We start from the raw sequence: 24,964 nt of genomic DNA on the forward strand, positions 1-24,964 counted from the left end.
TTGGGGGGGGGGGGGGGTGGGGGTCAGCGATGGCATGGTGTGTGGGTGGAGGCAATGATGCGCTGCTGGTTGCAAAGGTGATAGGCAGACTTTTTGGAGAACTGACGATTTTGAAATGCGCCCCAAATCTCTTTCAGAGTAATGCTAAGAATCACTGCCTATCTGCATCATGGAAAGTCTGATTAATCAGCTCTATGTTCCAGCTTCTGTGCTCTTCATCAATAATATCTGAGACCCAAATGAGTGAGTTAGATTCATCCTTACAAATTTACAAAATCTGTCATTTTCATGCCACAAGTTAAACACAGACTACAAGAAATTTACAATATGCCGGTCGACCCCACATGCGACACACGTTGCCAACTAGTCAATTGCAAGAACTTTCAGCCCCCCATCCCTACCAAACCCAAGTTTTGGGATTGATCTTCTAGCAAACTTTCTTATGGCTGTTCATAAGCTGCTTCTGATATGCCTTCAGATAAGATAGCTTCCCACATTGACAAACTTCTGAAAAATTGATGTTCATTGATGGGTAGCTATCCATCTGAAGGCATTTCAGAAGCAGATTTATGAACAGCCATGAGAAAGTTTGCTAGAAGATCAATCCACTTCACATAGATAGCTTCCCACATTGACAAACTTTCTCATGGCTATTCATTGATGACGGCTGTGTTGAGCTGATTCAACTTGAACTCTGTTCAACTGTCCAAGCAGCAGCCAGAAACATCATCTAGCATTAAGAATCTCAAATTGAAATCAACCAAGTTATTAATCAAGTCCATCAACCATTGAATGGGACTGCTTCTGAGTTGGGCTGACACTCCCGGCTCAATTTGAGTGTGCTCAATACCTTCTGTATTTCCATTGTCATAGCACTATCCACACTCCCTGAGGAGATCTTCCTGTGTGCCTTCTGCAGATGAAGCTTAAGTGAGGAGCGACTAAGGCCCACATTCTTCCCACAGATTGAGCACACCTTCATCATCGGTCTTCGCCGCTGCCATTCCATGGAAACCTTCCCATGTAGTTTCTTATCCAGATCCAAAAGCATCTTTGCAAAACCATCATTTGGCTGGGCTCGTCGGTGAGCCCTTTTCAGGAGATTCCATGCTTCTAAAAGAGTAAAGTTCCTGCAGAATTGAAGGATTTTAGAATCAATATTTTCAAATGAAACATTCATAAACTGTACTAGTGAAACATCAAATATCTTTTCAAGATATATATATATATATATAAATAAATAAAGGGATTGAGTTCCCTATCCAGCTGCGTAGTGTCCAGTTGTGTAGCGTACACTAGCACCTCCCTGTGTCTATCTCTCTCCTCCCACAATAAGGGGGCAGCTATGTCATTTCAGGGAAATTCTAGCGTACGCTATGTAGCCTGGCAGTGTTTATATATATGGAAAATCTGCAATATATAACCTTATTTTTTCCCCTTTTAGTATAAGACTCTTTTTTTTCAATGAAGGTAAATCCTGTCATTTCTCATAAAAACTGCATTAAATAACTTCCAACTTTTTGAAAACCCTTTTTTACCCCTACATTAAATAACTCTTGGAATAATATAAGGGGCAAAAAGTAAGGTTATAACTTCTTAATTCACCACTTTTGGTGACAACAAGTTGTTCCCATATATATATATATATATATATATATGTGTGTGTGTGTGTGTGAGCTAAGCAGTTGGGTGACAATGAAGATGTGGGAATGCAAACCAGGGACATATTTTAGAAGTGGACAATACGTACACCCCATCTATGGATTGTAAATTAACTATCCTATATGGTGAATTTTAGATTTTATGATCTCCATTGGCTGATGCCAGGTTGTAAATCAACAGCATGTAGTTTGTGTAAATAAGCATATCCCTCCTCACTGTCTATTTGTCAGCCATCTAAGATTTCTATTTCAGAATCTATCCATACTTCCTCAGCATTAAATAAGCAAGAACCACTGCGGCGCTTCTACTTTTCCCTTCAAAACAGTGAACCAGAACCCTCCCACCTGACTGCTCCACATGATCAATAAAATCAGAAGCTTCTTCAAAGATACTGCTGATATTTGTATCCTCATTATCATTGATCTGCACAATGGAACAGTTTGCTTTTATCAGTAGCAAGTAGTACCCATACAGATTCGATCCAACAAAAAAAAAAATAGTACCAATACAGATTGGACTGGCAATTAAGAAGTGACAAAAAGTTGTCCTATGAGGTTAAGAGCTACATATGTAAGATATTAGTTTCACCTAAGCAGATTGTGGAGAGAATTCAAGGGAAGTCTTAGACATTCCTAGTGGAAGTATGCTTTGGTACACTAAAAATTGTTGAGGAAAATGTGAACTTTTTAAGTCCAAAATTTTGATAAAGAGGCCATGGGCCTATTAGCCAGCTGACCACCCAGTCTCCAGAACAAGTGACTCAACTTCTGTCCTGCTCTTCACACAAACCCTTCTGTTAGTCAACAGACTATACAACTAGAGCAGTTGGACCATCCACTAATGCTGGAAATGGCACATGCTTCCTTCACATACACTTTGAGCCATCAACCAACCAGATGCTCAGAAATGGTAAAAAAAAAATTTATAGAAATAAATTTTTTTGAGAATATTGGTGTTTATTTTGGTTATATTTATAAAAAATTATCCAAGAGCAATCTCAAGCAGACAAAGTCTTTAGAGCAGTAAAGAATAGTGGGGGGAAAAAAGCTCTTACAGAGAAATTATTGTATTCAAAAAGGTCAGGAAATTGAGAATCTGATTGTCCAATTTCATTTGAGCACAAGCAAAGTATATGTGTAATGCCCAAATGTTGTAGTGTATATACAGATCTTGCAGCCAAAGCTCCACCAATAAACAGGCTATAAGTGATTGAAGATGGCTTCTCTGTGTTGGCAGCATCAGAAATCATTGTTATTCTTTCGAGGATGTGCTCCAGTCTGACCTGTTAAAAGAATCCAAGTATATTATATTTTGTTTCTCGGAGTCCTATTAAAACAGGATTGACAAAATGGAGATTATTACCTTTAACTCATAAGCATCAACAACACTATTAGCATCACTCCCCTCAAAAAACCCTGTATTAAAATTGTTGTCCTGACACAATTTAACAGCATCTGTTCTGAGCAATTCATTCCAGTGTTCCAATTCTTTATTCAATTCTGCGTCAAACTGAGGTGATGTAAATAAACACCTTAGGTTAGTCAAGGACTTCATTTAAGCAGGGGGACAAACTTGAAGATTAAAAAAGCATAGGTTAACATTAAGACTACAAAATAGATGCAAAATATACAGGAAGAAAAGTCAAAGTTTTCTTCCTATAAATAAACAAAACTACGTTCATTGAAAGTACAAAGCTGAAAACCTGAAAGGCATGAAAGACACAACTTTCTAACATAGTTAAAATAGCCTAGTCTTGATTACAAATAAGCTTGCAATGCCATGGATTTTCAGGTAAATAAGTTTCACTGTGCATTGGAAGCTATTTGCTATGAGTCATATTTTTTAATACTAGGCACTTATCTATGTTAAGCCATGAGGAAACCAAAGATACCTAATGTAATCAGGGATACATAGCATGTTGTCCAAGATGGGATCCACCATCCCATCGGTCGAGGAGAATTCTTAGTCAAATTCAAATTGACATGTCCATGAATAATCAAATTGACACATGGATGACTGTAAATCTGTTCCACGCAATGAATCAGATGATTTCTGATCATCCAATGATGCTTTAAATCATAACAGATATTCAAGGTGGGCCCCACACAATGGTGAATCTTCAGCATGGGGCATGAATTTTCATCAGTAGGCTATCATTACACCCTAACTGATGGGTGCATTCACTCTTTAAACCTATATTTATTCAGTCATACTTGTCAAAAATTCGACTCAAACTTTAATCAAGAGAAACTGAAATCTTAAGTTCTAATCTTGGACACTTTGCAAAAGGAAATGTCTCATACAAATTTGTCCTCATACATAGGAATATTGTAAAAATCATGGAAATAATTTGGAACGACGACAAATTTAAAGGGGTTGTCAAATGTCACAAGTATGTCAAATAATTTGAAAGTTCAAAAAGCCTTGCGACGTGTGCTAAATAATTTGAAAGTTCACAAAGCCTTGTGACGAAGTAGAACTTTTATAAATGACTAGAGGAATACACCACACACACACACACACACACAAAGAGAGAGAGAGAGGTGACTGGAATTGGATAATTGGAACTGTGTCCTGTGGACAAGGGAAGGGTTGGGCATAGAGAGGGGAGTGGCTGTCAATTGAATGATAGGGAAATAGTACTTCATCTGGTGTCCCTGTCAATTGAATGATAGGGAAATAGTACTTCATCTGGTGTCCCAGGTCATATGCTTCACCCTTAAAAGTAGTAACCCAACTTCCTTCAATGTAGTAGTCTAGATCAAACAAGCAGCAAGTAAAATCTAGAAACTCTTAAATTAAGCATGACAACCATCAAAATTGTTTTAAAGAGCTTAATAACTAACAACATAGTGTTATTCATATATTTTGAACAGTATCATGCTCTCCAGTCCCCAAACATAAATAATAGGTCTACAGCCATAATCACCATGTATTTCATCACTTAAAACAGAATGCTACATATTAAAGCAATACGTAATCGCTGTGTTCAGGGTTTTTGTTTCTTTTAAATATTATAAAGAAGAGAAAATTATTAAATATAAGTCGAATTTAGAAGAAAAAAATGTAATGGAGTTTTGTACATCATAGAACATTACTGTAGCAAGTAGTTATCCCTTAGCAGTTAATGGATCCCCCCCCCCCAAAGTTGTATAATACTGAATGTTCCTTAATAAAGAAATACATAAAAAAAATGAGTATAGCACAGATGAGGATCTTGAGATGGATGAATTGCAAGTAGGACAGATACAACTAGAAATTAATATATTTGGAAATTTTCAACAAAAACAAACAAATTCACTAAGAAGAAGTGATTTCGTACAAAGTGAAGGTTGTAAAAGGACAAAGGGAAGGACTCAGATTAAATAGGTTGAAGTGGTGAGGGAGAATGAGAGATTAAAAACTGCTATATCTCCAATGGAGTAGGAAAACAAAACAGGATCCATACAGAAGGTCCAATCAATTTGGATAAGGTTTAGTTGAAATCAATGCGGGTTATAACATATTGTGCTTTATTTTCACGCATATCTTATATATTTTATTCCTTTTCAATTACTAAATTTTATTTAATATTCATATTCTTCTCAAACATTTAAACATAAAAGTACAAAATGAAATTTTTACATGGCTGAAGTAACATATCAATAAAAAAGAAATGCACATCAAATTTTCTGACAAAATGTTGTACCAATTAGACTAAAGTAAGAACTTATCTGTCTTTGAAATGAAAATGCATCAGTATATTTCTTCCAATTTATGTCAAAACTTAAAAAACCACACACTTTCTTTTATAACATCACATACCTTAGCAAATTTATTAAAGTCACGAAGTTTCACAGTCAGGCGCAAGCTACGAAGAGGGTCTGCACCTTTGCAGAACTTCCCATGCCAGCCTTCCCGTGAGAAGGGAGAAGCACAGTCGCTTTCTTTATATCCAGAAGGAGATATCCTCAGAGCTGTTCTCTGTGATTCCGAATCACTTAAATCTGCAGGCATTTCATTAGTAACCTGTTCCTTATTTCCAAGGGACTCAGGAACCCCTGAATCATCCCTATCAAACTCTCCCGATGAACTTTTATTCATAATAGCTAAAAAAGCTCGCAACAAGCCATCCAATTTTTGATGAAGTGTGAGAAGGAATATATGGAATCCCTGCAGGTCCCTGAGAGATGCACGAAACCCTCTCCGGAATTCGTGGACAATTGTAGTGTGGTCAGAGTAAGATGAATCCCTAGGTGCATCAGCCTTGTCTGATGAAGGAGATCCGAGTTTTCCTCCTGTTATATCAAATAGGAGGCTAGAGGAGTACTCTGTACTATTGAGAAAAAGCTCAACTAGCTTAGGATAGTTTGCTTGGTCGTTTGCACGTTTACCAGCAGGAGGTCTGCGAGGAATGCCAGAATCAATTGCAACTATATGCAGATCACTGACCTTTGCTTCAGCAAATATCTGGCTTCTTAGGCTCATGTTGCTGGAATTTGGTGAGTCCACAAGATCAGAAACATCTGAACTTTGAGATATTAATTCATGATTATGAGGGCTTAATTTGATATCTGCTGATTTGACCCTTCTTTCTTTCTGAAGAGCCCTGATTACCCTTGGCCTGTACCGACGGTTTGCAGAATCAAAGGCTTCCTCCCATGCATCTAGATTTGAAAAAGTCTCCCTGTCAGTAAATAGTAAATTTGCAGAATTTCCCCGCCACCTGAGCTCACGGCAAGGGAGCCTATCTTCATTTCTGATGACAAGGTCCAACATCAAGATCCCGCCAAGTGCTGCTGCTGTTCTTTCAGCAGCTTCCTGTGAATCAAACGCATCCAAGCTTTCAAGCAGAGGAGATCCATGAACATAACTGCAAAAACATGTCAAAGCTTTTAAGCATCTTAATTACACCTGGTCAAAATATTCACTACTAGGCAGCAGTCTCAGTATATAGTGCCTTCCCAACATGAAACTTAATTGTACCATCTGCCTCACTAGCCCATATGTCATATGGGGTGACTGGAGAAGTCAATAGTCAGATCTCGACCATGAGATCTAGTCAGATCTCGACCATGAGATCTTCTAAGAATCAAGTTTTTGGTTACATGCTCTCTACCCTATGCCATTGATCTGGCATATAGAGCTTAATGGGCAGTGCGTCATGTCTAGGAGAAGCTTATCCCTAAAATTAGCCAACTTGGCAATTTTGACTATATTGCGGCTTGTTGAAATACTGTTCACGTGAACAGTGATTTAGTTTTTGAGTTTTATAATTAGGATTTCAACAGGCTGATATCCATGTTTCCTTCATGACTTGCTCCTTAGGATGTATTTATAGAGGGCTGAACTGTTCAATCATTTTTTCCCACCTAGGCGATCTCTTAGCCAGAAGGTCAAATCTAAACCAAGTTAGGTGACTAATCTAAGTGGGTGCTAGCTGATTGAGTGATCTGTCCACCCTCCTATCTTCTCAATGAGAGGCAGATGGGGAAGGATGCACAAATTTTGTATCCTGCTGCTTATCCAATAAAACCTTGACTACTATAAGATCAGGATCTGTTTGCACTTCATCAGAAGAAGGCACCGGCTCAATTCAAGAGCTTCCAACAGCTCTGAACATGTAACTTGACCAACTTCGTCTCTGTCTGATAATGCCACATCCCTTGCTTTTTCTGCTGCATCCTTGATCCGCTGCCATTCTGGGCTAGAATTATGAATGACTCTTGCCTGCAATAGTAAAATGAATTGTTTTAGGAATAGAGTTAGACATGTACTCCTATATGGTGGAGGTAGCAAAACACTGCTGAAGTGGAAGACAGAACTTGTGGAGTGCGGACTCCTAGCCATTTAGCAAATTCATAACCGAGGCGTTCTGACTGTGTTGCCATCCTTGAAGAGGATATCTTAATAACTGCTGCCTCTTCTTTTGTGGGCAACTCCTCATTATAAGGTCTGTTGAATAGAGCAATGAAAACAACGCCCCCAGAATTCACAGTAACCTGTATCCAATTGAACAGACAGTGGATCAGAGGGAAGCTAATTCTTTGTTTTGTGTCATCAAAGAGGAAACACAAGTCTGGTGGGGGAAGCTTGGAGAACACTTGTACAAAAGAATGAAGATATACAATGCATATTGGCATAGATACAAGTAGTCTGAAAACTTTATTCTTCTTGAAGCCTCGGCTTGACTATCTACTAAGCAGTGGCCCTCCAAGTGGAAGTGAAATATTGGTCTTGATCATGTATGTGATCTTTCTATGGTACTAGCCCATTTAAAGCTCAAACAGTGAGCTAAATAAATGAAAACAGAAGTTAGTTCTTGCTACCCCAAAGGTAGAATAATATTTCCACTTGTTCTTGAGAATGTAAACAAATAATCAAAGGAAATAGTTATCATCACTTCCACTTGTATAATTCTCTGATCATTCCCATATGGCATTCACCAAGAAGTTGATCCACGTGGTTGGGCTTATTAGCCCCAACACAGTCCACTGGTCTTGAATCATTCTAATGATCTAATGAACGTTCTTTCTTGTGAAATGCAAACATCCAAAGAGTCCATTAAAGGATCTATAGACCTCCCAGATAGGGCCCTTGAATTGGACTGTCTAGAGCGGTCCACGTGTGCATCCTATGGGTAACACACAGGAATCCATAAAAAGGTGAGAACTGGTAGAATAAGATCAGTTCACCCAATCACTTTGTTTTTTTTGTGTGTGTGGGGGGGGGGGGGCGGTGTGGGGGGTTCCAACAGAGAGATTAGACACAGGCTTTGCATAAACTGAAACTAGGAAACAACATACCTCAAGAGCTTTATTCATTTCATCCTCAGATTGTTCTGTACTACTACTGTGTTCAGTATGGTGTAATGAAGCAAGCATGTCCCAAGAAAATTCACTTGATTCAATGTCCAGCATGACAGCCTTTCCAAGTCTTTCTCCCAAATTGATATCTGGACCTTGAAGGCAAGGCAGTGAACTTCTGGAGTCAATAACTGACTCCCCTGCACTATAAAAGGAAGACCCAGATGACATCTAGGCAATAAGGACACTTCATTTTCATTGTTTTTTTGTGGGGGAGGGGGGTGATTGTGCCATCTGAAGCACATATCAAACACATACTGATTTATACATGAGAAACTTCATTCCTTATAATGCTTTATGATGTGTAGTCTTGCCATTTATGATTTAGAACTGTAATAATAGAATGCAAGAGCGGATGTTCCAGCAATATCCCATCTGTTTGACCTAGTAACATCATTTACAATTATAATATTGTATTCAGAATTGTAACAGTGTAAAGCTATCTGAGCACATGGTGGATTTACCCACCCAAGAGTGGGGGAAAACCTTGATGGCATAGTTTCAAAATTCGAACGGCAGAAACAAGTAAACGAACAAAGACGATTAAGTCTAAAATGTGTGTATTAAATAACGAAACGAAACTTAGAGTGTAACCAGGAAACACAGACCTTGATGGCATAGTTTCAAGTTTAGAAGGGTGGCTGGAAAAGCTAGAAGAGGGGTATCTCCCACTGCGTTCGCGAACTGACTCCAGCCATTGAGTGAATCGGTAAGCCGGACCTGCCGCTATGTCACCCAGCAGGAACAACACCTGAAACCCAATAAAAGAATGAAAATCAGGGTTTCCGAGAAAGAAAATAGGGTGTTGCACTTAGTTTTCCAGCTTAAACTGAAGTAGTACTCACACGAGACATGACGGTAAGCGGAGTTGGAAGCTCCGTGTTGACCGGCGAGAGGTCATGGTCCTCTTCCTCTCTCTCCTGTAAGTGCAGCATTATAACAAAAACAAATGCATTTCAGGTTGCAAGCATCTAAATTAAGTGACAGATCGAAGACCATGGAGACGCAGATGAAGAACCACTCGTTTGATGTTGTCGATCCAGCATTCAGGTCAGGGATAGGGTGATACCTGGATGCTGTTGCTCTGGTCTTCCTCTGGGGCTCCATTGATGATTACAGTTTTCTCCTTTTCATTCTGAGCCATTTTTCCCCCAGTTCCCTCTTTCGGTTTCTTTTTGATGGAGTTGATCAAAGCAAGGAGGGACGCCAATAATCGAATTAAAAAAACGAAGAAATAACGCCGGTAACGGTGGGATTGTGGGTGTGAGGTCAGCTTCCCCTTTTGCGGGCGAAAGAAGAAGGTGCCCCTTTGCCCTTTCTTTTGGCTTTGGTCGCCCCCCACCTCTCCGGCGGCCGGATTTTACCTGTTGGTGGTGGTTGTGGTGATGATAGATGGATTGATGGCTATTCCTTTTCGGGAAGAATAATACATCCACTGCTTTCCCCTCCTACGCAAACCCTGCGTACTTAAGCAACATTCTTCTTCTTCTTCTTCTTCCTCTCAACGCTTCATCTGTAAAATTCGAATGCACAGCATTGGTGACCGCAGACTCCGGAAGGATCGATGAGCTTGTTTCGGCATTCAACAAAGCCCACCGAATCCAGCCACGTTCTTTGTAAGTCGTTACACTCCTACGAAAAACCGCTCAATGCGCATACGGTGAAGATTGTAGCCGTTAAATGACCCATGCCATCTCCTGCACGCCTGCAATCTTCCTCGTCTTCACGTTACGTTGAAAAGTATTCCCCTTTTCTACTCTCCAAGAAAAGACGTCATTCCCTCGCCATTCACCATTGACTAAGGTCTAATATTGTTTCCTTAGTTGTGTTTGGTCTTGTATCTTGTATCAGTCTGATTTCTTAACTACTTAACACTTCTCTCTGAAATTTATTTGAATTGCCTTTTCAGAAAAAGCTTCTTACCTATAATAGACGTAATAGATGAAGTAGGAGCTCATCTCATGTTCAGCTCCCAGGTTGGATGAAGAAGTTGTCTTCAAGCAGCTGACAAAATTGGAGATGAAGAAAATTACAGACAAAATGCTGGATGAGATCTCATGTTTTTTTTTTTTTTTCTGTTTTTTTCCAAGACATGCTAGTTCTTATGGACTGCTACTACTTAGTCTATGGCTGGAATCTTTAGTATTCTCTTATATATGATCTGTGTCTACTATTTAGGTAGAATGTTGTCACGTCATTAAGAAACTGAAAGAAACCTCAGAAACGGGGAAAAAAAAGGGGCAAAGTGAGGAAAAAACAGATGTAGAAATAAAAAGAACTTTTGAAACGTTGATTGTTTAAGATCTAAATGTTGTTCCAATCCTTTTTTAATCATGAAAAATATTGATAAGTGGATTGTTGATCTAAATTTGCTAATCTTCATTTGACTTCACTCCTCGCATACCTCAACCCTTAAACCGTGTTGAATGCCATGAGCTGCTCGACAATGGTACATATACAGTTATATATGATGGAAGCATCGTTAAAGAAACATATGAGCCTCTAGTTTATTGCCCGTGGGAAAACTTTTTTGTCACTATTCCTATGAACTTTGGTTATATAGGAGCGCTCAGGAAGCAAAAGCCAAATGCTAAAGGGATTTCAAAAAGCAAGAGAGTTGAGAGTTACAAGTGTTGTCATTTGGATTGATTACCAGCCTTTGATTGAATGAGTGGGCGAATGCATGACAACCTGACCATGGGAGCTTTTTACTATTCTCTTGGACATTAAATCTGTTCTACAGTTATTATTTTAAGTATCTGTAGTTAAACGAAGTAGAGCTCGGATAAGTGTAGTTCATGATATGGCTAAGCGTGCCATAGTAGAAAAACTTAATAGTTGCTTCTCGACAATCTTGTATCTTTTTTCTCCTCTTAATAGAATTTTTTTTTATCATAAAAAAATGCTGGATGAGATATATTATCGTCTCAAGTAAAAGATCATGGTTCAGGTGATAGAGACATTCAAAGATTTGGTGCTTGAAGAACAAGGCTTCTAAAGTACAATTTGCAATTGATATCAGTTTGCCATTTGCACCACTGTCCGCAAGTATTGAGTTCGTTAAGAAGAGAAAAATTGATCAAAAACACTTCTTTCTTGATATCAATCTATAGTTCTATGTACAAAATCTTCCACCTTGCAGTTCAACAACATGGACAAACCCAACAGAAACTATTACAATTTTTCTTACACACAAGCTTTACTGAATACCAGAAATTACTTTCATCACTCCCTACATATAACTGATCTGCAGGTCAGAATACTTCTGGTAGAGGTCTCCCATCCAAAAATGCCTTGAACAACACAAGTGATCTCTCTGGCTGAGAGAATGGAGCTTCATGAGAAGCTCCTCTGATGGTTGCAAATGAAAGAATGTTACCATAAACTTGAGTCCAACCGCCAACCTGAAATAAAAGAAATCATAAAAGCCATTTCAACAAGTTTAGAATTCCCCAAAACCAAACCAGTTGTAAAGGCTGATTATTCTTTCAAAGATCCTAACTGAATCTCGAAATCTAACTATCTTTTTCTGTTTTGGTGCAAATTCCAAGGTCTAACAATTTTGTCAATGGTTGTTTATTTTCTTTTGGAGAGAGATACTTAATAAGCAGGCTAGATAAGAAGTGCATATAGAACAAGACTTACTTGTTTCCCCTCAAACCAAACTCGGTAAGGTACTGTTGTGTTCAGGCCTAACTTCATTGCTAGGCCGTGGACCAGTGTCCGGCTCCCAGTCAACGGGATAACCGAATCTTGATCGCCACTGTGATTGAAAAGAGATATATAATTAAGATTGGAAATAAGAAACAAACTTTATTATAAGCTTATTAAGATCATGAAAGAAAATTAAAGAACAGGAATTACCTGTAAACTAAAACTGGAATTCCAGCTTTAATGAGAGAGCCCAATACAGGAACTGTAGGTATCTCCAGGTTAAGCAGTTCATAATCTAGAATGCTGTGACCATAGTACAAAAACAATGCTTAAAACAACTATTGGAGAGATATCCACAAGAAAATTTACATTAAAAAAGAAATGAAACCTTGAAGAGCTCCTAGAATTCCATTAACAATTACATTCATCTTCCCTCACCATTATATTCAATTCTCTGGAATGACTTGAATAAATCTTTGCTAGCTTAACAAAACACTAGTTCCTCTGATAAGAAAGAAAACCTCGTGGTAGTTTCGGATTATATGGTTTATTCTACTATTGGAGGCAAGTACAATCTGGCTAAACCTGCAGACTGTTGAATTGAGGAGAAATCCCATAAATTTCTCAGTAAAATGTAATGCTAAAGTATTCTGAATATTTTGATCCACAGAAATTACAATTGTCTAGATTGTCTGATTTCATATGCATTCTACCAGGACACTAAGTAAATCATATAAGACTCGTTAATCTATTCTCATTCTTTAATAGAGGTAAGAGAGTTAATTACTTGCTGCAAACAGCCCATCTGTTAACACCTACAAGGCGTGCATGAAGAGCCTTCTGCACATCCTGCCTGTTTAAATAATTGACTGTTTCATCTTCAACGCAGACGTCTATCCTCTCTGTAACTTGCTGCGAGATCAAAGTAAGGGGAAATATGATAAAGAAAAATGAGAAAACAAAGATAACGGATTTAGATACAAGAAAGTTATAGAGATGGAGAAAGAGAGGTCATCAATAATGGATATAAATGAAAACCATGGATTCAACTCACATGGGGACTAAGAACTTTTGATTGTGAGAGCACCGACGATATGCAGACATCAAGGGTAACATCATACTTGTCCACAAATCTACTTGTTTCTCTGCTCACCTGGCTCATAACTCTCGAGCAGATAGGCGAAACAGACCCTCTATAGTACTCACTCACATACCGAGAGTAGTTACAGGCAGAAGTAAAAATTCTATATGTGGAATCTGATATCAACCCGTGAGACCAGAAGAATTCAGCTCTCGAATTGAAATCTGTGGCGAATTCTAGGACTGGATTGCCCAGCTGCCACAGGACAAATTGTGATTCAGCTCCAAATTGAGGAAAACAAAAATTGTAGCAAGGAAGTAAGGAACAATCAAAAATCAAAATTTCATATGTAACATAATATCATTCAACAGTGATCCTATTTGCAAAGGAATGTGGAAGTTTTAGACATAAACTACTCACAGCAATTCCTTTCAGATTGAACAACTTCTCCTTCTTGTCGAACTGGATCATGAGCTCTGCAAGTTGAGGAACATAGTGACCTGGGGCAAAATAAAAAGCTTCAGCATTTTGTCTTCCATAGCTGTTGCAATGAAAAAGATATTCAGGAAGTTTTTATAGAGAAATTACCAGCGTAGCTTTCCCCTGTTATGAACAGATCTCTTTGTCTATATTGGGGGAATTTGACAAACCAGCGTTGCAAGAACACAAGATTATCTCTGGCTTAAGAAAACAAAATGCACAAAATGCAAACAGAGTTTCAGAAAACAAAAGAAATAAATTTGAAGAACATATTTCTAGAATACAGCAGCACCATCACAACATATAAAATGAAAAACTATTAGCTAAACTGTCATCCCTGAATGACAGATTCTTGAAACCCTGCATAATAGAGGAAACTACAGAAAACTTTGACTGAACCATTATACACAATGTACTCATAAACTTCTTTTTTTTTTTTTTTTTTTTTGGGGGGGTGGGGGGGGGGGTGGAAGAGACCAGAAGAAGAAGAAACTAATTTTAGAAGCTCTTGAATGAGAAAGAAAAAGTAAAACCCTGGACTTGAAGTGCATGAGACATGCCTGTTACCATATCATCTACAGCCTCGTAGGAGGATGTATCAGTTGAATAAGAAAAGCCAACCCCTATAGGTGTTTCCAGGTATAGGATATTTGCTTCTGCAAATCAAAAGAACATAAAAAGTTTAATTTTCAACTCCGGTTCATAACCACCCATTAATCAGCACAGAACAATACAGAAGAAGCCAAAAAAATATATATTGATGGGTATTGAACCTCTGTTCCAGCTATACTCGTTTGTGACCAAAGTATCTCCACTTGGTCTGAAAGGCCCATTTTCGGAGAATGCTCCAACTCCAAGAGAAGAACAACCAGGCCCTGCAAGAGAAAACCAAAAACTTTTAAAATCAGAAGAAGGGAGGATTGGGCGAGGAGAATCTTCTTCCTTTTGTTTTAAGTTCTTCTCTACCCGGAAGACAAATTCGAGAGTGGGAGAAGTTGTACACCTCCATTTAGCCAGAGAACAAGAGGCTTTGAGGCTGGATTTACTTCTGCTTCTGCAAAGTAGTAAAAAAGAGCTCTCTGTTTCCTATCATCCACAGTAACATAACCTGAAAACTGCTGAAAACTGACTTGGGGTTGCCCAGGCAGCTTAGTGATTTTGTCCGGTAGAGATAGAGAAGCCTCTACATCCATCGAAAAGCATAGTTGGATCAGAGCAACAGCAGTTGCAACGGTTTTCCATGATAGAGAATGCATGATTTTGGGAAGGGGGAGAGATGGTTGGAACTTGGGATTAATACAAATTACAAGCAAAACTACCACAGAGAGAAAGAAGCTTGGGGAAGGGGACAGTTAATATAGATAGGCAGGCAGAAGGGAAGGCTTGAGATTTGAAAAATATAAAATGCAGGGGCTCATGTGACTAGTGAGTTAAAGGGGTGCGCTGACTTGGCATATGGAAATTGAAAAGAGATGATGGAATCCAGTTCCACACATTTTCACTTTAAAACCCTGAGAAAATCCAGCTCAGGTATTACAGTTGTGTACTTTGGTTGTGTGTATCACTACTTCTTGTCTCTTTTTAAATTCTGTAATGAACCACTAAAGGTGTATCATTGTATCCTTTTCATCCATATATATGAGACGATAATTAGGATACTGTTAGTTTCCTTAGAAAGTTGCTTTAATTACAGACATACTTTCTTTTTCTCTGAAAATATAGAGTCACGAGAAAGACAAAATACATACCAAGAAACCCAAAGAAACATATAGGACCAAGTTTCTCCAGCCTCAATTCCCCGTAAGGGTCTAAAACTAGACCCAAGCTCACGAGGGCCAGCAAAATACTAAACCCAGCCCGACTTTGTGTTAAATCCAAGATCGGCTCAGTTCCTGTCCAGGCTCACTGGCTCAGGGCAGGTTAGGGTGGGTTTGGGTTGACCAAGCTTTTTTAACATCCCTAATTCCACGAATCCTGATCAGCCACCCACATGGGGACGGGTGGGGACAAATCTGACCCCTCCATGGGACATGGGTCCCACACCCTAGAGGCGAGTCCCATACCCCCATGGAGGGTTTAAATTTGTCCCCACCCGTCCCCATGTGGGTAGCAAAACTGAACTCTAATTCCACTTCCACACGTAGTATCCCCTCTCTTTCCTCTTATCTCCCTTGTCCCTCGCGACCTCTCTTTGTAACGTTAAAATAAATTCTCTACAGTTGAAAAAGGAATTTCCACATCTAAGGACATCTGACTGTTGGGATCAATATAGGAAAATGTATTTTAGACGTTGGGGTTAACGTTTAATGATGACACAGAAGTCCAATCACATTATGTTGAAGAGATTTATCTACTCCACAATTGAAGGGAAACTTAATCCAAACAACATTCATTAAAGGAGAAATAAGTCTGTTTTCACAGTGCGAGAAGCGTTCAGCCACCATCCTAGGAACATCTCCTTATTTACAAATAGTCAAAAATACCTTCTATTGCCCATCCGAAAGCTGCGATCAATGGATTTTCCCTTCATCGTGGATTAAGGAAAATTCATTCGATCCTTCATCAAATGACGAGAAAAGTTATCCTTCAACCACGGTGAATGGGACTAATCCACAACCTAAAGGTCATCATTACTCCCCCGACCCCCTATATGTTGAAGGTTCTAAATGGTTTGAGACTTCATTGCAATTGGAAGTGATTTCCTACAATGAGGGTATTTATGACCCTTGATAACTTTCTCTTTCACAAAATTTGATAGAATCATGAGGATAAGTGGATAACTACTTTTTGATCTTCCTTGAAGAATATTTGGTATGTTCTCTTTGACCTTATGGTCGGAAAGTTGTTTTCTTAATTCTCAAGCCATTTTTTAACCATGCTTTACTTTTCGTTCTTTATTTGAAAGGGAAAGATTTTATATTAGAAGAGCAAAAGAAAATGATGGCAAAAGCCTAAGAACAAAAGATTTTAAGAGAAAAGGGCATAAAACAGAAGGCTTCTATCTCAAAAGAACCTAGTTAACAAAAACTTCAGGTCTTAAGGAAGAGAGTGCTCGCCAAGAAAAGGTTCCTCTATGTAGAACAACTAACCGATTCTCATGGCACGGAGGATTTTTTGGACATTGGTATCCATCTCTGCAGAGGTGAAGGTGGCACTTTGAATATTTGATTTGATGCCCCCCATGATCTCTGAGGCAATCATGTTTCTGGCAGAGAAGATTTGGGCATTTTTTTGCTACCCACGGATTGTCACAGTGACACGTCCCGTACAGGTTAAAATGGTCCAAATAGCAGTATCATCTCATGATTTGGTCTCATGGGATCTCCATCCCATCCCCTATTCACACCAGATATGAGACTGACTTCTAACAGGAAAAATATCACCTCAATTTGTCTGTCCGTCAATTTTTTCAATTCTCTCTAATAATGGGAGGTGGATCCCACCTCGAGCAGTGTGTTCGGGTAAGTGTAAGGTGGTTATTTTTATCTCCCTATTAGATAGAATTGAGGAAATTGAAGGAGAGGCAAATTGAGGGGATAAAGATCCCTTCTAACATGCGGGATGCATATCCAATGGACGGTGTAAATGGGATGTAGATCGTTTCCACATGAGGAGCGTCTGACCTCATAGGGTTCGCATAAAAAAATTGACTAATGAAGGGATCATACTTTATTTATTTATTTATGGGTAAATATCTATCCCCATCCGTCCCCATGTGGGTAGCAGATCTGAACTCATCAAACCCCTCCCCCTACTTTTGAAAGATTCTATCAACCGTACCCTAAGTGGCTAACGATGTTAAAATAACAATTTAATTTAAAGACGATATTACCCTTTAATTGGAGTTAAAAAAAATATTTTGAAGAAGTATTTTTCTTTACCGCCTCCCAACATGGGAGTCTCTCACAATGCATCTATATTTGTAGATACGTGCACACTTGTAATCCCTTGGCAAGCACCACCCATGAGGCCATGACCCAACCTGGTTAATTCGTTTTCTAAGTAAAGATGAGGGATTAGAGAAAAAAAGGACATCCTCTTCAAATTGTTTAGTTTTCTTTTTAATTAAGACAACAAAAAAAAGTTATGAACAGGATTGAATCGATGCCAATGTGAGAAGAAATCTTCTATATCAAGCCAATTAGAGGATAGTAGAAATAATGCACCGTTCATATGACTATATGAGGAGGAGGACCATGTATCAAATAGGAGAGAGAATGCATGATATAGACAGTGATTATTATCATTTTTCCAAAAGTTTACTTACTACGAAGACTTAAACAAAACATTAGCTATGATCTTGAAAAATGCCCTCATTAAATGCATTTAAAAAACCACTATCAATTATTAAAATTGCTTGTGACTTTGAAGTGAAACTTCTTATTCTTCCTTGATTCCCTCTCCTTCTCCTCTAAAACTGCCCACATCCACCTACCTCCCAACATCACTCTCCAAAGTCATGCTTTACGTTCCCTCCCTTTCTTAGGGAACAATTTTCTTGTGTGAGGCTAGAGAGAATTGACTGGGACTTGGGTCGACAAATTTAGCGACAAGAACGATGGCATTCTTTATGAAAAATCTGTGGATATCCCTTACAACATCTCCAAATCATCAAAATTAATTAGCAACATCTCGCCCTATAGACAAAGGTCAAGCTCAATCTCCCTCCACACTCATGTCCCAACTAGGTTGCGAGATGTTTTCCAACTTGACCCGACTTATAATCACGAGTTTGCAGCGGTAGATCGAGTGCTTAATGGTGAAATGGACAAGTTTGCTGAATGAAATTTAGTATTTTTTTGTTACTTATAATCACAAGTTTCTACGTTAGCATTAATATTTGATTGAGATGAACCAATTAATTTCACGTATGGCTTAACTTAACTTAATAGGCAAACGTTCTCTGAACCGCCAGGGGAAGGGTACTATCTTGTATGATTATTCTGTCGAAATTTATTGGTGTGCTCCTCTATGCTGCTTTTCAGAAAACCCTCTCCCTCAACACTCCCAACCCCCCCCAAAAAAAAGACCTGTAGCATCAAACATAGCTACATAGACCTTGTATGCTATTGGCATCATATGGGTGGGACCGTGGGAGTGTTTGAGACAGGGATCAAGGCTCCCCTGATTTCTAGAAACACATGTGAGAGTGAGACCATCTTTGCTTAGAAAGGAGTGATTGATGGTAGAAGACTAGCTAGAAGGCAAAGCTGGTACTAAATAGTGTGATAGTATCATACAAACATAATACTTACAAGGAGAAGAGGACAGCCTCAATCGAAGCTGTGGTTTGTTTTATCTTAATTTAACCCTTTAAATATAGGAAATTCTTAATTAAGCTGTGTTATCTCATATCTTAATTTTACCCTTAAAATAAAGGAAACTCTTAATTAAGCTGTGGTATCTCTTAGGTTACTGCACAGTCACACTGAGTGCAGATTAGTATGGGCAGCTGAAGTTGCATTCTTGGATAGATGATCTACAGAAAGCAAGACAATGTGTATAGTTCTTGTGTGTCTTTGATTTTGGGAATTTCAAAAACTTGTGGCCATTCTTTCTATTTTCTGTCATTATTTTCTTCTTGGGTTCTTCACTCTTCAGGTCTTCTCCATATTTATAAACTGTAGAGTACAATGAATGCCATTCCCCTTAAACAACCACTAAAAAACAAAGCAATAGACATCTCTCCATTTCATAACCATCCCTCACTCACTCCTGGTCCAGATTCCAAGATTCCAGAGACCAGACCCAGTTATCATCATCATTCATAGGCAATGAAGTTTTTTTTTTTTTTTTTTTTTTCGGTTGGGTAATAATTCATCGACAAGGTACGAAGGGCATGCTTGTTTGATTCTCTCAATCTGGGTTTAGATTAGAAATAGAGTTAAAAGTGGGTGGGCATCACTGCAACACTGCATCAGAAACCAGAAATCAGGTTTGGGAATTGTATTGAGAAGTGCAATCAGCTTACCAGCATTGTGTGTCCATGGCATGTGATTGTGGAACTCATTTTGGCTTTTTTTTAAGCCTGGGGCTTTGTGGACTGTGGAGTGCATTGGAATCTTGCGAAGGAAGCAAAGCTCCACTTTTTCTCTTCCTTTCCCTTTCACCTTTTTTAGTTTTATTTTCCTTCTTCTTTCCCCACTTTTGATGATAGCTTTCCCTTTCCTACTATTCCTTCTGTTCTTCATGTGTAGGGCCGTGTAGGGGCCTGGGGGAGTGATTAGGGTAATACTTTTTAGTAGGGACTAGGGAGTGCAAAGAGGGTAAAGTCCATTAACTTTTCCATCAAAGAAAAGCTTTCCCTTTGTTTGTTCCTTAATTGTTTAATTAACCTTTTAAATGTTTAATATTTTCCTGCATAAACAGCCAAAATTGGCCTCTCTGGGACTAATGAGATGGTCGGAACTCGGAACTCCCAACCTCTCTGTATATAACAGCCTTTCCTCTAAAAGAAAAGATGAGAAGATGAAACCACCGCTCCTGGCTGGATGGCTGGAACTGGGATTTAATCACTTGTCCCTCTCGCTCTCTGTTTCTCTTTCGCTGCGTTTCCTTTTTCTTTTGGGTATTAAAGCAAACAGAAGAGCTGCTGTTTCTATAATTCCCAAGTTGCTGTTAAAAGGTAATGATTCGGTCAAGCAGAGAATGATTTGGACTAGTTGAAGAGGACAAACGATTTTGTAAGTCTTGGCATGACATGGACATATATATCAGCTATTGACATTGCTTACTTGGCGCATGCACTGTGTGGACCATCCCAGATTCCCAATTGCATTTGTCTTTTTTTAGAGACAAAGAGGAAAGAAGAAAAAGTAAAAAAAAGAACACTAGAGAATCCCATCCATCTTAATTCCCGAGATGATTGTGGGTCCTCCCTCTCAAAAATCAGTGGTTGAGTGTTTGACCTTTCCAACCCTTTGGTGGACCCACCACTGCCACCAACTTCATCAGTTCCCACTTCCCACTCCCCAGTCCTCATTAGCCACCTAGGAAGAGAAAGAAGCTATTTCTTAACAGGAAGAAAAATGGACAGATTAGGGGTGTTGGTTCGGTCTGTTTTTTGTCTAAATGAATCGATTTTGGTCTAATTTTGAGCCAAATTAAAACCAAACCGTTAATCAAAGTTTAGTTTCGATCAAGCTGAGCCAGTTTCATTATGGTACTGAGTCAAACCGTTAAACTAAAGTTCGGTTTTCAATCAGTCTATTTTATTATTATTTTGATCTGGTTCAATTTTGGCTTTAATTGATTTGGCTTAACGGGGCCTTATCAGTCTGTTATAGGGTTGTTATCGATTCAGTTTCAATTTTTCATACACATACATTAAAGAAAGGGTCCAGTTTCTGTTCACCTTTTTGCTTTTAATCGGTTTTGGTCGATTCAATTAATTAAGGTTAGAAATTGATACCCCTAAGTTGAACCATGCCCTCTAAAAGACTGAGTAGCAACTAGCATGGTCTTAGGCCTCATGTTGCACCCCCTTTAAAAGTTTACCAAAAAAAAAAAAAGCAGCATGGTCTTAGGTATTAGTATTGACACCCGTATCGATCTTTGTTGATACAGATCTGTCAAAAGAGAGATTTTTTAACATAGAGGAAAGTTTTGTTTTAAAAGTTTTTCAACAATTTAAATCTGATTTATATTGAATGAGTTATGTTCCAATCAAAGTTAATTTGGTGTGTGCGAATGTTGTCAAAATGGCTCTGATTGAAAATAATTTTTTAAACATCAAAACAAATGAATATTTTATTAATTTTGATTTTTAGCAATGTTTTATCATATTAAGATTTATGAAATTTGTAGATTTGAGAAAAACCCCACCCAGTATTAAAAAATTAAAAATTACACTTACAACTGAAAAATCCAGTTTTTATTCTTGAACGGGGGTTAACTTTTTATCCTTTAGAAATTTGATTTTTTAACTATTTTTATTAGATTAAAATAGAAAGGTATTTACTTATTTATGAATAATATCTTAAATAAAAATATTTACATAAATAAGTATCTGTATTGATTTCGAATCAGGTTTCCTCAAGTTTCGATAGACATAAGTGTTGAAATAAACAAAATTATCAACATTTTAATTGAAATCAAGCAAATTTTCAAGTACCTGACCAACTCGTCTTGAAAGTGGGTGAAATCAAGATATTTCGATCAAAACTTGTCGGATATTTGTTTCCATGCTTACAAGTGAGAGGACATTTTATAAGTAACTATATCTCCTGGAGTCTGTCGATGCTTCATAATTATAATCCCTACAATACGAAGTGTATGGCCGTTGAAGTCATTGGAAGAGTTAAACAAAAAAAAAAAGAAAAAAAAACCTCCGCAAACACCTTTTTTTTTTAGGTAAAATATATACCCTTGTAATGCACCCAATATTCCTTGTACCCCCTAAGCTTATGATAAGTTCACGTACCATCCCTTAATATGCCACGTACCACCCCTGTTTTACCCCCTAATGTCATTTAAGTCCACACCAAGTGTTAAATGCTATAAAATGACCAAACTACCTTTTCTTTTATCCTTCTTAAAATTTGAAAAGACCTAATTACTCAGACCTATTTGCTAAAATTTAAAAATACCAAAATGCCCTCATTTTCCCCAAATCATTATCTTCTTTTACATACCCAATACCACCACCACCCACCATTAACACCATCACCAACGTGAAGCCCCACCTTCAACACCACCGCCACCCACCACCATTAATACCACCAACTATCTTCTTCCCTAGATCGTTTCTCCAAAACATGAAACCCTAAACCCATTTTAGGGTTTCAGAACCCCACTGCTGCCTTTAGCAGCGGCCGGCCCTCTGGTTTGATTGGCGGTTGCAGAAGAAGATTCACATAAAACCATTCTACTACTCGGGTATCTCCGAAAAGCCATTAACCATATCCTTTCTTTATCTGTAATTTTTACCTTGTTTTTATTAATGTGTGTGTTCCCTTGCTATTTCGTACCAATTGTTATTAGCGGGATCCACTGGAAGGAATCTCTACGTCATGCCTTCCATTTCTCTAATTCTAATTGATATCGTATTGTAACTCAATCTAGACTCATATTCTACAATTTGATTATTTCTCTTTCTCTTTCTCATTCACTGCGGTTCTGTTTCTCAGTTCTTTGGTTTTCAAAGTACTGCTGTCATTATTTCAATATATTTTCTAATGGAGAATACTCAATTTGCCACGGTTACAGGCGAGCTCCATAGTGAGCTTGGCACTACTCAATGGTGGGATTGACATATTTTTCCCATATCATCTTCACCATTCAATGCTACCTGAGGTCAACACCATTTGGCGGCCGGCCCTCTGGTTTGGCCACTGCTAAAGGCTGCAGTGGGGTTTTGAAACCCTAAAATGGATTTAGGGTTTCATGTTTTGGAGAAACGATCTAGGGAAGAAGATGGTTGGTGGTATTAATTGTGGTGGGTGGCCGTGGTGCTGGAGGTGGGGCTTCACAGTGGTGATGGTGTTAATGGTGGGTGGTGGTAGTGGTAGTATTGGGTATGTAAAAAAAGATAATGATTTGGAGAAAATGAGGGCATTTTGGTATTTTTAAATTTTAATAAATAGGTCAGGGTAATTAAGTCTTTTCAAAATTTTAGAAAAGATAAAAAAAAAGGTAGTTTGATCATTTTTTGGTATTTAACACTTGATGTGGACTTAAATGGCATTAGGGGGGATAAAGCAGGGGTGTTACGTGAAATATTGAAGGGTGATACATGGACTTATCAGAAGCTTAGGGGGTATGAAGAATATTGGGTGCATTACAGGGGTACGTGTATTTTACCTTTTTCTTTTTTGGTAATTATGCAAACACTTAACCCTCCAAGGGGTTAAGGGGCATGCGCATGCCATCGGCCGCGTGACTGCACAGTGCAGTCATGTATAAATTACTCTGACGGTCATACGGACAGCCCTGAAGTACCAACTGGTTCATTAACAAGTCTCATCACACCCATGACCCAACTCAAAAGATTAAAAATACAAGGCCTGAGGCAGCAGACACTCGCATACCAGCAAGGTTGTTTCTTCCTGTCGAGCCTGAAACCATGAGGACCAGTAGTTCCTCGGCTGTCTTCTTCCTCTCTGGGAATATTTGGAGAGCGACAACTCTACTTTTTAAGAATGGACCCTCCGCCCCATACCCAAAGTAGAGGCCCGAAGGCCCCCCCAACCCCCCTCTCCCCCCCTCAAAAAAATAATGCCAAGGATTATCTGATCTATCCCAGTCCAATTCCGACCCAATTCTAAATCGAAAGTGACCAGCATCATCCCAGAATAATTCTTTAAATTAGCTCTCAGATCTGAAAGCTCAACGTTTCTGGGGTTTTAGTCCATGACTCTGCCAGAATTGCTATCGGCTGATTCTTGAATCGTTGGAGGGGCCACAGGAAGAACCATAGCAGCGCCTGTATTGTCTACATGTACCAATTGCTCTGTGTGTTTGTTTTCTGGCTCATAAACAAATTCACCTAGTTTACCAAAAAATACAAAAAACCAATTCACCAAGACTCGAACACTATGATGAAAGGGAAAATGTGGCAAATTTAATTTAATTCACCCAACCTGAAATTGAAGGGTAAACTAGTCATTCTATTCGGCAGGAGTGGAGATTCCAGCCATCTTCCTCGTCTGTATACAGTTTCACTATTTTTAGTTATCAATTCAGAGGGTTCATTCATGTGAAAGGTAAGCTTAGAGCCATAGATTTTAGGTTTAATCCTTAAGAATTCCATAGAGTGGGGTTTTGAATTCATAGGGTCCATTCATTTGAGACAGGAGGTTTAGATTATTCACGTTTTAGGTTTAATGGTTTATAGTTTCACATGTTAAGGTAATTGACTTCTTGGTGATTCCAACGATCTCATCATTTCCAGGCAAAATGAAAACTTTGAAAAGATTTGGCTAGAAAACACCTTGAAAAGTACATTAGTTAGTGGGATTGTTGGTTCTAAATAATATGAAAATGATTTTAATGGTGATTAGTGAATGATTAATACCATCAATGATCTAACAAAGAAGTTTAAAGAACTCAAATAATCACAAGTCCTTTTATAAAAAAATAATTTTAACTCCGTAAACTAGGAAATTTTTGATCAGGTGTGGATGTTTTTTTTTACCCTTTTCCTGGGAAGTGGGTAGTTTTTTTTTTTTTTTTGGTTGGGACGGGGGAGGGGCGAGGGGGAGGGGGAAGGGGAGGGAGGATCACCTTCTACTACGGTATTCCA

The 24,964-nt window shown here is 38.5% G+C and overlaps 2 protein-coding genes across 3 annotated transcripts; both read right to left on the reverse strand.

Moving 5' to 3' along the window:
- Nucleotides 1-703: 703 nt before the first annotated feature.
- On the reverse strand, nt 704-9,433 carry LOC122670458 (dual specificity protein phosphatase PHS1-like). The gene is given in 11 exon segments (XM_043867338.1): nt 704-826; nt 828-1,130; nt 1,928-2,085; nt 2,717-2,944; nt 3,025-3,171; nt 5,467-6,514; nt 7,211-7,371; nt 7,467-7,643; nt 8,448-8,652; nt 9,116-9,258; nt 9,353-9,433. Coding segments are annotated over 11 exon segments (2,637 nt in total). The 5' UTR covers nt 9,362-9,433; the 3' UTR covers nt 704-768.
- A 2,157-nt stretch (nt 9,434-11,590) lies between these two features.
- On the reverse strand, nt 11,591-15,069 carry LOC122670417 (serine carboxypeptidase-like 45). 2 transcript variants are annotated; one of them, XM_043867286.1, is made up of 10 exons: nt 14,726-15,069; nt 14,496-14,597; nt 14,283-14,378; nt 13,831-13,923; nt 13,663-13,742; nt 13,216-13,497; nt 12,949-13,073; nt 12,372-12,464; nt 12,153-12,270; nt 11,591-11,911 (listed from the first exon to the last, which is right to left on the reverse strand). In XM_043867286.1, exons 1-10 carry the CDS (start codon nt 14,976-14,978, stop codon nt 11,762-11,764), a joined length of 1,392 nt encoding a protein of 463 aa, XP_043723221.1. In that variant the 5' UTR covers nt 14,979-15,069; the 3' UTR covers nt 11,591-11,761. The 2 variants fall into 2 exon arrangements, with proteins under 2 accessions (XP_043723221.1, XP_043723222.1); XM_043867287.1 differs by lacking the exon at nt 13,831-13,923.
- Nucleotides 15,070-24,964: the final 9,895 nt, after the last annotated feature.

This window comes from Telopea speciosissima, chromosome 8 (assembly GCF_018873765.1).
Source record: "Telopea speciosissima isolate NSW1024214 ecotype Mountain lineage chromosome 8, Tspe_v1, whole genome shotgun sequence".
Taxonomy (NCBI): Eukaryota; Viridiplantae; Streptophyta; class Magnoliopsida; order Proteales; family Proteaceae; genus Telopea; species Telopea speciosissima.